The sequence below is a fragment of the Mchenga conophoros genome, linkage group LG9, assembly GCF_057382185.1.
Source record: "Mchenga conophoros isolate Kocher_MC1m ecotype Shallow Benthic linkage group LG9, M_conophoros_male_GT1.1, whole genome shotgun sequence".
In the NCBI taxonomy this organism is placed as follows: Eukaryota; Metazoa; Chordata; class Actinopteri; order Cichliformes; family Cichlidae; genus Mchenga; species Mchenga conophoros.
In genome coordinates this window covers 31,111,838-31,126,818 of record NC_140534.1, presented here as the reverse complement: position 1 = coordinate 31,126,818, position 14,981 = coordinate 31,111,838, and the positions used below count along the sequence as shown (strand labels likewise).

At 39.5% G+C, this 14,981-nt stretch overlaps 1 protein-coding gene across 1 annotated transcript; it reads right to left on the bottom strand.

The window, feature by feature from the left end:
- Positions 1–3,553: 3,553 nt before the first annotated feature.
- LOC146567565 (myelin-associated glycoprotein-like) lies at positions 3,554–8,305 on the bottom strand. Its single transcript, XM_085287515.1, has 7 exons — positions 8,188–8,305; positions 7,963–8,038; positions 7,471–7,854; positions 4,937–5,242; positions 4,583–4,843; positions 4,431–4,512; positions 3,554–4,320 (listed from the first exon to the last, which is right to left on the bottom strand). The coding sequence occupies exons 2-7, from the start codon at positions 8,036–8,038 to the stop codon at positions 4,275–4,277; spliced, it is 1,155 nt and encodes a 384-aa protein (XP_085143641.1). The 5' UTR covers positions 8,188–8,305; the 3' UTR covers positions 3,554–4,274.
- Positions 8,306–14,981: the final 6,676 nt, after the last annotated feature.

Sequence of the window (14,981 nt, the reverse complement as noted above, 5' to 3'; positions counted from 1 at the left end):
TGTTCATCACCAGCTTGACGATGCCAAACACCACAAGCTGAACACCCCGAGAACTGCGGCCACACCCACTCACCCACCTAAAGAAAACAGGAAAAGCAAACCCCACCCATCTCGGATCCTTGCAATATCAACAGTAATTATACACACAAGTATTCTGAAGATGTCTGGGCACAAATGATTAAAACTGGTTATAACTGAAAGCTTTAATCTCAACCTCCAGTTTAGGGATGGGTACCGGTATCCGGTGCCATTATGGCACCAGTTCTGACATAAACGGTAGTAACCAGACAGTAACCAGACCGAAAAGCAGCGCACATTTCGGTACTTTATTTTTTTTCCTGAGCATAAGAGTTATAAGTTATAAGATACAATCCAAGTCATAACATTGCTGTAGGGAGCTGCAGATTTGGTTGCAGGTTAACATAGCTGGACTGGCCATCAGGCATACCGGTAGTGATGTGCGGATCGATACTGAAATATCGACTCCTCCGATACCAGTTATTTATGTTCTAGAATCGATTCTCACATTAAAATATCGACATTTGAGTAATTTAGGGTAAATTTGTAGTTTATCATTAACAGGAACACAGTGGAAAGAAACTATATCATTCGGATTGTCTACATTGGAAGGAACTACTTCCTCTTCCGCCTTCCATAGTCATGTGCAAAATACAGCTGTATAAATGTGTCGCAGCACTATGGCGTGCGCACTCACAACAATGGCTGAGCGTAAATGGAGTCATGTGCGGAAGTATTTTACCTCCACAAACAGCCGAGATGTGGTTTGCAATACATGTGGCAAAAAGTGAGGTGTTGTGGCAACAACACTAACCTCGTCAAACACTTCAGAGTAAATCATATCACAGAATATAACGAGCGTATGTTAAGGGGGAACTGAAGAGGAGGAGTGGACAGGGAGAGGTGCTGCTAGGGGGAGATAGACGTCTCTCATGGAGTCCTTTAGTAATCTCATGTCTTGTAATCATGATGAAGTTACAATAAAAGATACAATAAATAAAATACGTTATTGTACAAAGTATCGGTATCGGATCAATATCGTCGATACCACCCTGAATTTAACTTGGTATCAGATCGGAAAGGAAATCAGTGGTATCGCACATCACTACATCCCAAGCATTTGCCCAGTGGGCTGATGACTTTTTTTTTTTTTTTTTTTGTAACGGCATGAACAATGAGAGGTGGTGCATTGGCCAGATGCTGGCAGATGTGTAAAAATAACTCAGTTGTTTGGTGGTGACTATGGCGGAGCTTCCACAAAGGCCAGCAGGTGGATGAGTGAAAGGGGAGGCAGGAGGAGGAGAGACCCGAGGCGGCCGCCGGTCCGAGTGTCAGGTGAACTGAACTACAGGTAAGAAGTTATGACCTGCAGTCTATCTGGGTCAGATATAAACCAAGTTTAGGTGGAGTTTATTTTCGTTGTGCTGACTTTTTACTGTCAGTTACAATAACACGTACTGTGTACTAGCTAGCATGACGGAGTTTATTTATAGCTGGGTGGGTGCTATGATGTTACTGATAGTGAACTTTATTTTATTCATAAGGTTAGTTAGTAGAGTTGCCAACGGCTCCTTAAAAAATTTAATGGTCCCTCATTCAGAGAAAATATTATGTGTTTCGTGTTGAGCTAAGAAGGGACGCAGTTTGTCCCGAACTTTAGCTACAATGGAAAAAGACACAAAGCTGGTTTTACTCTGTCGTTACGCTGCACAGCTGCCTCTTCTTCTCTCATCCTCTCCCCCTCCCTCTCCTGATCGGCTTTTCTCTCTTGTTTGTTTATCGCCTACTTTGCGCCAGAAAGAGGAAACCAGCGGATGTCACGCTAAACAACAGCAGCACGTTTAAGCTTGATCAGCTGTTTTTAGAATTTATTTAATATTAATTTCTAGTATCATCTGATGTTTGCTGGAGCCACAGCTGTAAAACTGCTGGTCATGATGTCAGTTTGGATATGTGGTGAGAGGGAAACATGAAGATGAAACCAGGAGATGTCCTTACTGAATCATCAGAGCTGAACAGGTGATGGAGAAACAGGTTTACCTTTTAGGTGACATGAATGAGTTGAAGGGAAGTTATGAACTGTTTCTGAGAGACAAATAACACCAGGATCATTTTTTCTATGTAGCTGACAGCTGGTAACTGTGCAGGGGCGGGTCTAGCAAAGTTTTGCCAGGGGGCCAGGTAGGGCATTAACAGGGAGAGGGGGGCACAAAGAAATACTTTTCTTTCTTATTCTCATTTAAAATGTCTCGCTTTTATTAAATAATTATCTGAATCTTGCGAACAAAGTTTTTATCTGATTTAAAATGCATAGAAATCATACATATACCAACAAGACAGTGTACATCACTGTCACAACAGCGTTTGTTTTCATTCAAAGGCTTTATGGCTTTAATACCTGGTGGGCCGGTCTCTAGTCAAAATGCCCGATTTTCTGTCCCAGTCCAGCCCTGCAGGTTAATACTGGCAGTGTTACCATGCCAGCTGACTGTATGTCATCATCAGCGAGTGTTGTTCTTTATACATCATTATTACCAAAGTTTATCATAAGGCAGCATAGAAAGTATTTACTTGCTTTCAGGTTTCATTCAAATGTTAGTCTTTTCATTTGTTTCCCCACTTTCTTCCTGTTTCAAAATCAAACACCAGTTTGTGAGAAGATTATCTTCTTTTTTTAATAGGCAGATAAAGTTTTGCATTGGCATTGGCTAATTTGCCAATTGTATGTTAGAAATGTTCGTATTTTAATATTCAAAAATGTTTTTGCCCAAAACATATGTGCACTACATGTCAGTAAAAATACTAACAGTTGGTAGAATTTTTTTTAAACATCATCTGCCAATTATATCTGCCACCCTTTTCCAAATCTGTGCCCCTACCTGGCCCCCCCAACAAAGATTTTCTAGACACGCCACTGCGCAAACCGAGTGCTGGTGGGTTGCCTGTTATCTGGCCCGGAGCAACATCCCCCAAAAACCCGAAGAGTAGAGTCCTGGCCCCTAGCCCTGCCAGTGTAGCAGAAATGATGAGGATGATGATGGCAGCAGCAGCCGTTCTTCTCTGAGTGAGTGGCTTAATGTTGTTCGTGCGTAATTTACGTTGAGTAGGCTAACCACGTTATTACATTAATACACGTAAGATGAACTAGCAACTAGCAGTTTGTGGGTTTTTTTTCCATTGATTAAGCACTGCTTCCAGCCAAGAGTGATACCATATATGCCCCATAGCTGCAGAAAAGGCTAACATTGTTATCTTTTTACAAAAAAAACAGCTAAACATGAGAGGTTTTAGGACAAAGTTTGTGTTTTCTATTCTTTAAGCACCAGTTTGAGCACCGTTTAAGCACCTGCACCGTTTCAAAAGTACCGGTTTGGCACCGGTATCCGATAAAACCTAAACGATACCCATCCCTACTCCAGTTTCCTCTCTTTAAAACTACATGTTGTGAAACACATGCATCCAGTTCACTCACAAAGTGGACCTTTAAAGAGGAAAAAAAGGTTTCAGCAATCAGTCGAAAATCATGAAATCAATAAAGATTGTTTTTATTTTTGAAAGATGACATGGACAAACACAAAGCAGAACAAACACACGACAACCAAAATCATCCAGGTCACAGTCTTTATCCATAAGTTTTCTAATGTCTGGAATTTACTTAATTCATCATTGGTACTATGAAGGTGATAATGTTTCTATGTTGCTATTGTTAAAGCTATAGTAATGAATCTTTTTCTAAATATATATAATTGGCTAGATCAGTTGTTTTCATCAGTGCTTTTGTTTATTATATGAATTTGTCTTTAAGAGTTTCAAGTGTTACATGAAACTCTTAAAGTGTATTCTGTGGTTTTGTGGATGAATCAAACTGATCATAATGGTAGAAAATACAAGTGCATTTACACATCAGTGATATGCTTTTTTTGGGAATTAGGATTCTGCCACCCAGTATTGGGTAATATATATTTCTTTAGCTTTTAAATGCTGCACTGTGGCACTTTTCAAAACCAGCAACAACTGCCTTTCTATCATGTGGCTGCTCGGTATGCTGTGTGCTCTACATTTGGTGAGGACACTAGTATTTACACCTTTCTTCTGTACTACCATTAAAACAACAGAGAATTTTAGAAACTTGTACAAGCTTTCGTTTCTTGCTAACCGTGGCAGTAAATGCAGGGATGTTTTAAGTTTTTACTTCCTTAGGTTATACTTCCTCATGAGACTTGCAGACACTTTAGTTGTTAGACTATAAGCTCTGCTTATCTTTCTGCCTCTGGTTTGTTGGGACGTCTCGATCTAAACCAGCTGAAAGAAAAAGGTGGAAACAAGTTAGAAAGGAGGAAAGCTTCTCATTTGATTTTGGTTACATTATAATTAATGCTGTAACTCATGTAAATACATTTGAAATGCCTCACCACTCAAAGATGACCAGTGTGCTGACAAGTATTATGATTCCCACAGTCTTCATTACAGTCATTTTCCCCCAGTGTTCATCACCTGCAATGCGACAGCACAGTCAACTCCTTGATGGAAAATGACTCCTCACAAATGCAATTCCTGTGTTTACCTTCAAACAGCAGCTGACTGCCTGCTGATATCTGGATGTCCAGATGATTCCCGCAGCTGCAGTAAAACAATTTGTCTCGATCGAGTTTGGTCACCTCAAAGCTGTAAACCTTTGTGTCAGCTTTGATCATCTCCAGTTTATCACCACTGGTCATGAACCAGACATAGCTGTCAACAGGAGGGTTTGCCTGGCAGGAACAGGTTAGAGTCACCATGCTGCCCACTGATACAGGACCAGTGGGACTGATCAGCCTGGGAGGATCTGGAAGAGATTTTGGAGTGAATAAAGGTGCACAAAGAGAGAAGAGGCTCTTTATTAAGGTTTTCTCTAAAAGATAAGGCCTTCAAGTCCTACATGAAACATTGAGAGTCTCTTCTGTCTCTGCTGTCTTGGTGTCTTTTCCTTGGTTCACAGGATATCTGGCAGAGCAGCTGATCTTCTTTCCATCATGTGTGTCTGACAGAGTGATGTTCTGCTGAATTTTAGTTGTAAAGCTTCCATCTGTGTTTTCCTCTATTTTGTTGGGAGAGTCTTGTTGGAGATTCCAGGTGAGTTGAGGAGGGGAGTGTGGACAGGGAGTGAGAGCTGAGCAGGTTATAGTGACAGACTCCTTCTCCTTCAGATCACCTGAGATTGTAATATTGGGCCTCCAAGGAGAATCTGTGGTTTCACAACAGACACATCAAATTAATACAGGTATTATTTGGATTTTAGTACACAAGGCTGATAACCATTCAAATACAGTTGTGTACTTACAAGTGTGTAGTTTTTAAGCTTTGCGCTTTGAGGACTCATTGGCATAGAGGTGTAATCTCATTACATTATTTAATAATAATACATACTTGGGAACAATAATGTCTCAAAAAATAGCATTGTGCTCAGTGGAAAAATAAACCAATTCTGATCAAATTTGAGGAAAAATACTATAAAGCTACTCAGTGATGGTGGTTCAGTTCACGCCACTCTTTCAACTCACCCTGTAAATCTTTGTGATTGGATCTTCAGCAGTGATGATGTTATTGTGCTGACAAAAACTACGTTTTACTCAAGTACTCAAACCACCTTCATTTTCCTGTGGATTTTTTGAAAATACAAACCTATCAATGAGGATCGCCATCTGCATTGATACATCTTATACGCCTAGAATTGAAGCAAATATGTACTTGTGCTCATTCCCTGTGAAAACAATTTAGGCACACTAAAGTAAACCGATTGGTCCCAGATGACAAAGTTTTGCATTTCATATTAAATCTACTCTTAAATATATAATCGAGCTCTCTGGGGACATCTCAGGCCCTCCAAGGTTTGGAGGCCTATCTCCCCCTACCACCACTTCCCCTGCCAGTGGCGGACTCCCTCAGGCATCGGTGCGTTGGTGGTTCTTTGTGTCCGGGGATGGGCGTCCAGGTACACACCAGCTCACTCCTTGGCGGCCGCTTATCGGGGCCTGGAGCCTGGGGCTCGCTTGGGCCTCTCGGCCTGGGGCTCGGTCACTCAGGCACGGCTGGCTGCTGGCGGAGCTCACGGGCGCGTCACTGCAACTCTCCCTGGCTTCTGCTCCGCGGCTGCTGAGTGAGCCCTCATCTGGGACTCTCCTCAGCTCTTTCTGGGACAGTGGCGCGGCTGCCCCTCTGTTGGTCTTCCTTGGTCTCTTGTGTTCTGGGGGCCTCTGGATGTCTGGAGTTTTGATCTCCTCCATACCTGCTTCATGCCCTGGAGGACGGGGCTGTGACCCCCCCCCCCCCCCCCCCCCCCCCCCCCCCACACCCTCTAGCAGATCATTACATGAAGGAACCTTTTAAAAAAAAAAAAAAACAAGCGCGTCCATGCTCACAGGTGTACACACGGGTGATCACACCCACAAACTACACCCTTTTTGGCTCCTACCTCAAAGCACACTGTGTTCTGTTGATCTTATGTGCTGCACAATAATGTTTAATATTTAGTATTTACTGTCATATTCCCATATATCATTGATGTTGTTTATTCTATTACTCTTGTTCTCTTCTGCTTGCTTTCTTTTTTCTTTCTCAGCAGGTGATCCAGGTGATTGATATATGCATTTTTTTTCTCTGCCCGTTCTGTTGGTTTTTGTTTTTTGCCCTTCTCCCCCGTCCCTCTTCTCAGCTGTTTCTCCTTCCCTCTTTCTTTCTCCCCTTCTTTCCCCCAGTCAAGTCTGTCCCGTATTCAGCAAGTGAAAATAAAATAAACAATAAAAGGTGAATCAAATGGACCATTACGGCAAGGCTGGGATGGTCCATTTGGTAAAGTAAATCCGTTGGGCATCTTTCTTTGCCTTTAGACAACAATTCTGATGGCAAAAGAGCCAAACGGGACAGGCAAAAGAAAAAAAAAAAAAAAAAAAAAAAAAATATATATATATATATATATATATATATATATATATATATATATAATCAAGCTTCATTATTGCACCTCACATGCTCTGGAGAAAGTTCTGTGCTGAAACACATGAGTACATTTCTGCTGTCAGTTGTTGACGCTGGAATACAGTCACACCACCACAGTTGTTACTTTTAAACTGCAACCTCTTTTCTACAACTGAGATTTGATGATTATAACATTTCTGGGCTCATTTTAGGGCTGTAAAATGTGGATCATATTTCTTTCCAGCCAATCACGCACATTGGGACAGGGTACAACAAACACAAACACTCTTTGTGAAGTCGAGGTGGTGTCATCTAAATAAATAGACATATGTTCTGGATTTCCACATTTATACCTAGTTCTTTTCTTGGTTATGACTCCAGCACAGCATTTTCCCTCTCTCTACTCTAACTTTCAGCCCTGTGATTTATGATGATGATTTAAAGTTTTCTATAACAATATAAATAATATAATTTGTTATTTATTATAAACTCTCTTACCTCTAACTGTAATTTGAAGATGATCACAGTAAGCTGTCGCCTTGAATGGTTCACTCTCTACTCTGAAGAAGTATGTGTCTGTGTACTTGGTGGATAAATCAGAAAACAGAGTGGTGCAGTCTCTCTGACTCAGGTTCCCAGTAATTCTCATTGGATAGATGCTAACTGCTCCACTACTGTTGTAGATCACATTGTTTGGATCTATTAAAAGTCTACTGTCACTTTTAATCCACACTCCAGCAACTGCTCTTCTCCCATTAAAAGCCTTTTCTGGTTTAGCTCTAAAGTTACATGGGATTTGGAGACAAGATCCACTCAGTGCTTCCATCTGCTCTGGTGTAGTGACGAGTAAAGCTGAATCCTCAGGACAAGCAGCCAGAGCGCCTGTGAATTTAGGAATTTAGTGTCTAGATTAAAATAATGTGGAAAATATTAGCACGCATGCAGATGTTCAAATGTTGGAGTAATGTCTCTGAAATAAAAACAACTCACTTGAAAGAATGAAGATACTCAGTAACATGTTGGTTCTCAACATGTTCACACACAGTGCTGCCATGACACTCATCATCTGACGTTGCAAACACAACTCAGTCAACAGGTCGACAAATTCCTAGCTTTACATATTTTATACATAGTGATATATTCAGGCATTTATATTTATCCACAGGATGAATACCATTGTCACATATAATATGATAATGTGTAAAATCTACTTACCCTGAAAGTCAAACCAACAAGGATCTCTTTTTTGGCTTAAAATGATAAGAAGTAAAAGTATCATACACGCACTTATACACACTCCACCTATCAAAAAGAGAAACAATAAGGTCTTGTAATATTTCTGCAAATGTGTAGCAACTTTGGGATTTCAGCTGCCAAAGGGAAATAATGAAAGAACGAATTTCCCTTTGTAAAATAAAAACCCATTTTGGGACTCAGTATGATGACCTGAAAGAATGTAATTCTGCATTAAAGCAATCAAAAAATCACAAAGCAGTCTTATAAGCTGTGCCTTCTTTATGTAGGGCACAATACATACATTTAAAAAAACAACAACTTTGTTTAAGCTGCACACCAACATAAGCAACCAGTGCATTATTAGCTAACCAGACAATTTCATCTTCCTGTCCTCGTGGTTTTCATTGTTTGTCATACAGTCACTGTGTCACCAGTCAGTTTCTGCGTTGTTCTGATAAGAGCACAGCTACAAGTGCTAGAAATATCTTGCAATATGTCAACTCGTGTTTTTAGTCATTTATTTATGTTTCTTCTTTAAAATCAGTTCCAAAGATGCACAGTTTTTGCAGCTACATGTTAGCCTGATTGGTCAGTCTACATCACGCATGCCCTGAGATGAAGATCCATTTCATCTCATTAAAGAATGTTTTTTAGTGTCTCATTATGAAAGTCTGTGTAAAAATAAATGGTGAGGCCTTGTTTGGAGCAACAACACCAAATTATTTTTTAAAACTGTAGGAATCTAGGATACTAATACACACATGCCCTTTCTCTGTGGGCTGGAGAATAAAGGTGGATTTCTGTGCCTAGACTTCAAAATCAACTTGCAGCTGATCCCACAAATGTGGAGCAGTGACTGCATAAGCTCTGATATCTTTTAGTTTGAGGCGTGACCCCAGGACATGTAAAGAATGCAAATGAATGAGACTGGTGCTATGCAGATGGGTCCTGACCATCAAGAGCCTTAGAAACACTAAATACAATCTTAAACTGACTTCTAAAATGGAGAGCAGTGAGGCCAGGGCTGGAATGGTATTTATATTTTTTTGGAGTCAATTGACAGTGTTGCTGCTGAATTTCAAACTATCTCCAACGATGTCAAAAGAGATTGGAGGAGACTTGGGAGTTACAGTTATCCAGATGCAATAAAGTTTTGGACTTTTCCCTATCTTTAGCTATCTTCAACAACAGAACAGATTTGTCTGTCAAAGGAAAGTTTAGAGTCAAGAATAACACATGTGTGTCTTGAACAGCAGCTGTGGGTGCAAATTGTGTTGTTGCTGTAGTTATGCTGCTCAGGCAGTGTGCAGGCTGCAGCCTTGGACTTAACTTTGAGTTCACAATCAGTTCCTGTGTAAGACGGTAGTTATAAATTTAAGGAAGCTGATGTCAAAGACTGTTGGGAACTTGTGCAACACTTATTACTGCTAAGGAAATGAGAGCTTCTGACATCATGGGTACACTTTTCTTCACAGCATTGCAGCTTTTTATAGATTTATTGAATAAATGTTTTTGAAATCATATTTTCTTTTAAGCATTTTTCTATGTGTACCACCTTATTAATTAGTATTGTTTTGAAGATGATCAAATGTTTACTTGTCTGTGTGTCAAAAAAGTCAGTCGTGTTTGCAGAGTTTTCTTTTTTCATCGCAATAGCAAGCCATGAAATTTTGTCCATAATATTTAAGATGATAAAACTTCATTAACTGTAAAATTGAATCTGCTGCATGAAACGACATATTGGCAGTGTAGTATACAAGCTTCATCTCACTGTGGCTCAGATGGCCACAAAATGAAATCTCACTTTTTCACATCTGCAATTTCATCAAGCTCAAACAAACCATTAAACCCTGCAGGGTTAAGCACAAAGGAAGTGGTACTGTTTGACACACATTTTAGTTGTCATGCCATGACTGTGGGATTCTCAGGACGAACTTGCAGCACACGCATTGTGTGTTTCTTGCTGTAATGTTGTTCTCCTTTTAACATTCTGTTTGTTTTATGTGAATTTACGCATTCTTTAACCTAATATATAAATATATAAGATTTCCTGTCAACACATGTGTGTGCAAGTGCAATCAACCCTTTTCTATTTAGAGCAGGAACCCAAATGCCCTGCAGAGAAATTGCACTCAGCATGGTGTGGATGCCCTGATATATAGTTTTTACACATGATAAGTATTTCAGCTGTAGGCATGAAGCAAGGCTTTATGCATATATGCATAGAAATAGAGTATATAAGGCAAAAACAGACTTTGTACAATTCTAAGGAGCTTGAAAGTCAATATTTGTTATGATCACTGTTAATCCTGGACTTAGGACTGTGTAATACTGCAAATTTCAATATTGATCTGATACCAAGCAGAGGTCCAGTATTGCCAATACCATTACTTTTAACTTATAAAGACATCTTATGTGTGTCATGATTTCTGAAATAAATCGTCATCAATTTTCAAAATTCTGGACACATTTTAATCACCACTAAATCACTGAGAACTCCATAATATTTCACAATAAAACTAACCTTTCTTGCTTTTTTAAGAGTCCTGGAATGTAAATATGCACTTTGGGCCAGCTGCAGTGGTTTTAAAGTGTTATATAACATAAATTGACCAGCCAAGCAACACAAAAAGCAGGGATGGCGCAGTAGGGTAGAGTGGTCGCCCCATAATCGGAAGGTCGGGGATTAGAAGCCACTGAACTCGTGTTTTTAGTCATTTATTTATGTTTCTTCTTTAAAATCAGTTCCAAAGATGCACAGTTTTTGCAGCTACATGTTAGCCTGATTGGTCAGTCTACATCATGCATGCCCTGAGATGAAGATCCATTTCATCTCATTAAAGAATGTTTTTTAGTGTCTCATTATGAAAGTCTGTGTAAAAATAAATGGTGAGGCCTTGTTTGGAGCAACAACACCAAATTATTTTTTAAAACTGTAGGAATCTAGGATACTAATACACACATGCCCTTTCTCTGTGGGCTGGAGAATAAAGGTGGATTTCTGTGCCTAGACTTCAAAATCAACTTGCAGCTGATCCCACAAATGTGGAGCAGTGACTGCATAAGCTCTGATATCTTTTAGTTTGAGGCGTGACCCCAGGACATGTAAAGAATGCAAATGAATGAGACTGGTGCTATGCAGATGGGTCCTGACCATCAAGAGCCTTAGAAACACTAAATACAATCTTAAACTGACTTCTAAAATGGAGAGCAGTGAGGCCAGGGCTGGAATGGTATTTATATTTTTTTGGAGTCAATTGACAGTGTTGCTGCTGAATTTCAAACTATCTCCAACGATGTCAAAAGAGATTGGAGGAGACTTGGGAGTTACAGTTATCCAGATGCAATAAAGTTTTGGACTTTTCCCTATCTTTAGCTATCTTCAACAACAGAACAGATTTGTCTGTCAAAGGAAAGTTTAGAGTCAAGAATAACACATGTGTGTCTTGAACAGCAGCTGTGGGTGCAAATTGTGTTGTTGCTGTAGTTATGCTGCTCAGGCAGTGTGCAGGCTGCAGCCTTGGACTTAACTTTGAGTTCACAATCAGTTCCTGTGTAAGACGGTAGTTATAAATTTAAGGAAGCTGATGTCAAAGACTGTTGGGAACTTGTGCAACACTTATTACTGCTAAGGAAATGAGAGCTTCTGACATCATGGGTACACTTTTCTTCACAGCATTGCAGCTTTTTATAGATTTATTGAATAAATGTTTTTGAAATCATATTTTCTTTTAAGCATTTTTCTATGTGTACCACCTTATTAATTAGTATTGTTTTGAAGATGATCAAATGTTTACTTGTCTGTGTGTCAAAAAAGTCAGTCGTGTTTGCAGAGTTTTCTTTTTTCATCGCAATAGCAAGCCATGAAATTTTGTCCATAATATTTAAGATGATAAAACTTCATTAACTGTAAAATTGAATCTGCTGCATGAAACGACATATTGGCAGTGTAGTATACAAGCTTCATCTCACTGTGGCTCAGATGGTCACAAAATGAAATCTCACTTTTTCATATCTGCAATTTCATCAAGCTCAAACAAACCATTAAACCCTGCAGGGTTAAGCACAAAGGAAGTGGTACTGTTTGACACACATTTTAGTTGTCATGCCACGACTGTGGGATTCTCAGGACGAACTTGCAGCACACGCATTGTGTGTTTCTTGCTGTAATGTTGTTCTCCTTTTAACATTCTGTTTGTTTTATGTGAATTTACGCATTCTTTAACCTAATATATAAATATATAAGATTTCCTGTCAACACATGTGTGTGCAAGTGCAATCAACCCTTTTCTATTTAGAGCAGGAACCCAAATGCCCTGCAGAGAAATTGCACTCAGCATGGTGTGGATGCCCTGATATATAGTTTTTACACATGATAAGTATTTCAGCTGTAGGCATGAAGCAAGGCTTTATGCATATATGCATAGAAATAGAGTATATAAGGCAAAAACAGACTTTGTACAATTCTAAGGAGCTTGAAAGTCAATATTTGTTATGATCACTGTTAATCCTGAACTTAGGACTGTGTAATACTGCAAATTTCAATATTGATCTGATACCAAGCAGAGGTCCAGTATTGCCAATACCATTACTTTTAACTTATAAAGACATCTTATGTGTGTCATGATTTCTGAAATAAATCGTCATCAATTTTCAAAATTCTGGACACATTTTAATCACCACTAAATCACTGAGAACTCCATAATATTTCACAATAAAACTAACCTTTCTTGCTTTTTTAAGAGTCCTGGAATGTAAATATGCACTTTGGGCCAGCTGCAGTGGTTTTAAAGTGTTATATAACATAAATTGACCAGCCAAGCAACACAAAAAGCAGGGATGGCGCAGTAGTGGTCGCCCCATAATCGGAAGGTCGGGGATTAGAAGCCACTGAACGGCTACCCTTGTTAGGGTGTCTGGGCCGTTGACCCAGTGTTTTGTCTTTTATTGGTTTTTTGATTTTGTTCATTTCATTATTCTAGCTTTGCCTTATGGGTTATAGGTTTAATCTTAGTTTAGGTTTTGTTAGTGTTCTGGTGTTCTGTTCTGTTCTATAGTCGCTGTATCCCTGTGTCAAGTCTGCGCCTCTGTGTTGTGTTTCCTGTTTTACTTTGAAGGTCCATGTTAATGTATCTGGTTTTGCTGATTTGCCCCAGCTGTGTTTCCCTCCTGTTACCCATTCCCTGATTGCTCCCTCTGTGTATTTAAGCCCCGTGTTTCTCTGTGTCTGTGCTGTGTGTTCTGTCTGTCTGCCTGAGTTTATTTTTGGATTCTCAGTTTTGTAACTTTTAGTTTAGCATTAAAGCTGTTTCGAGTTCACGTTTTGCCTCCGAGTGTCTGCACTTTGGGTCCACCATTCCTGCCTGCACACAGCCCTCACATGACAACCCTGAGGTATCCCTGAGCAAGGTACCGTCCCTACACATTGCTCCCTGGTGCGCCTGCTTAGTGGCTGCCCACTGCTTCACTGAGTGAATGGGTCAAATGCAGAGGACTAATGTCCCCATGGGGATCAGTATTATTATTAAGAAGTTCAGAAATTGTTCATGTTTGAGGAATGTTTTTTCATTTCCAATAAAACAAAGCTTTACAGCTCTTCTCAGTGCCTCCGAGTCACATAACTGCAGCACAACTAAACATAGCAGTGCAATATTGATATTTGGATCAATCGGCCCATCAGTACAGCAGCTTTCCTGACATTTCTTTAAGTAGTCTTTAGGAATAGTTCTCCAGGCTTCTTCAAGCACATTTGAAGCTCTTCTTTGGATGTTGGCTGCCTTTTGATTTTGTTCTCTGTCCAATTGATCCCACAGTTATGTTGAACTTCAGAGAGGCCAATTGAAGCAATTTGAGTTAAAAAAAGAAATCATGGAATATATTTCTCCATGACAACAACATCTTCCACTCCATGCAGGAGACTCTGAAGGCACTGAGCAGCTCCTTCAGGGGCAGGCTGCAGCACCCACGATGTGGGACAGAGCGATGCCACAGGACTTTCCTTCTAACTGCTGTCAGACTCCACAACAAAGACTTTGCAGATGACCACACACACGGACAAACACAATTCCAATACACTATGCCTTTGCTTAGTCTCTCTTATGTGCAATATTACTGAGTGCAATTTTTCTGATGCCATGCAATTTTTGGGTGAAGCTATTACTGCTTGGTCAGAATGTGCAAGTGTGTGTGTGTGTGTGTGTGTGTGTGTGTGTGTCTACAATGTTCTCGTTTTATTTACACATCCACTCTGTGTATATATACACACACAAACGCTCGCTGTGTACATGTATACAACTTGGCCAAGTCTACATTTAGTCTTACTTTAAGTTTCCATACATACATTTATATTCTTAAAATACAGATGTCCATATTTATATTCCATTTTACATGGTACATTCTTTAGACTGTACATTTGAACATTTTATTTTCCACTGCCTGTGACAAAGTTTTTTTGTTTTTTTTTAATTTCATTTAAATTGATTTGATTTGTTTTTTTTTTCTTAATTTTTGCTGCTCTTAACTTTATACTGTCCACTTTCTGCCATGACCAAGTAAATTTCCTACTTTTGGAACTAATAAAGGTTTATCTTATGTTATCTATAAACCAAAATGTATTCTAAATATTAGACTCATCAAAGTAGATTTTCACCTAATAGCTTTTTATATCATGGCCATAGAATAACAGTTTTTTGAAAATCACCTTGTTGAAAAGTTTGAAATTAGTTGTTTGTCATGTTGCCTGATGGTTGGATGCAAGTATACTGAACGTGAGA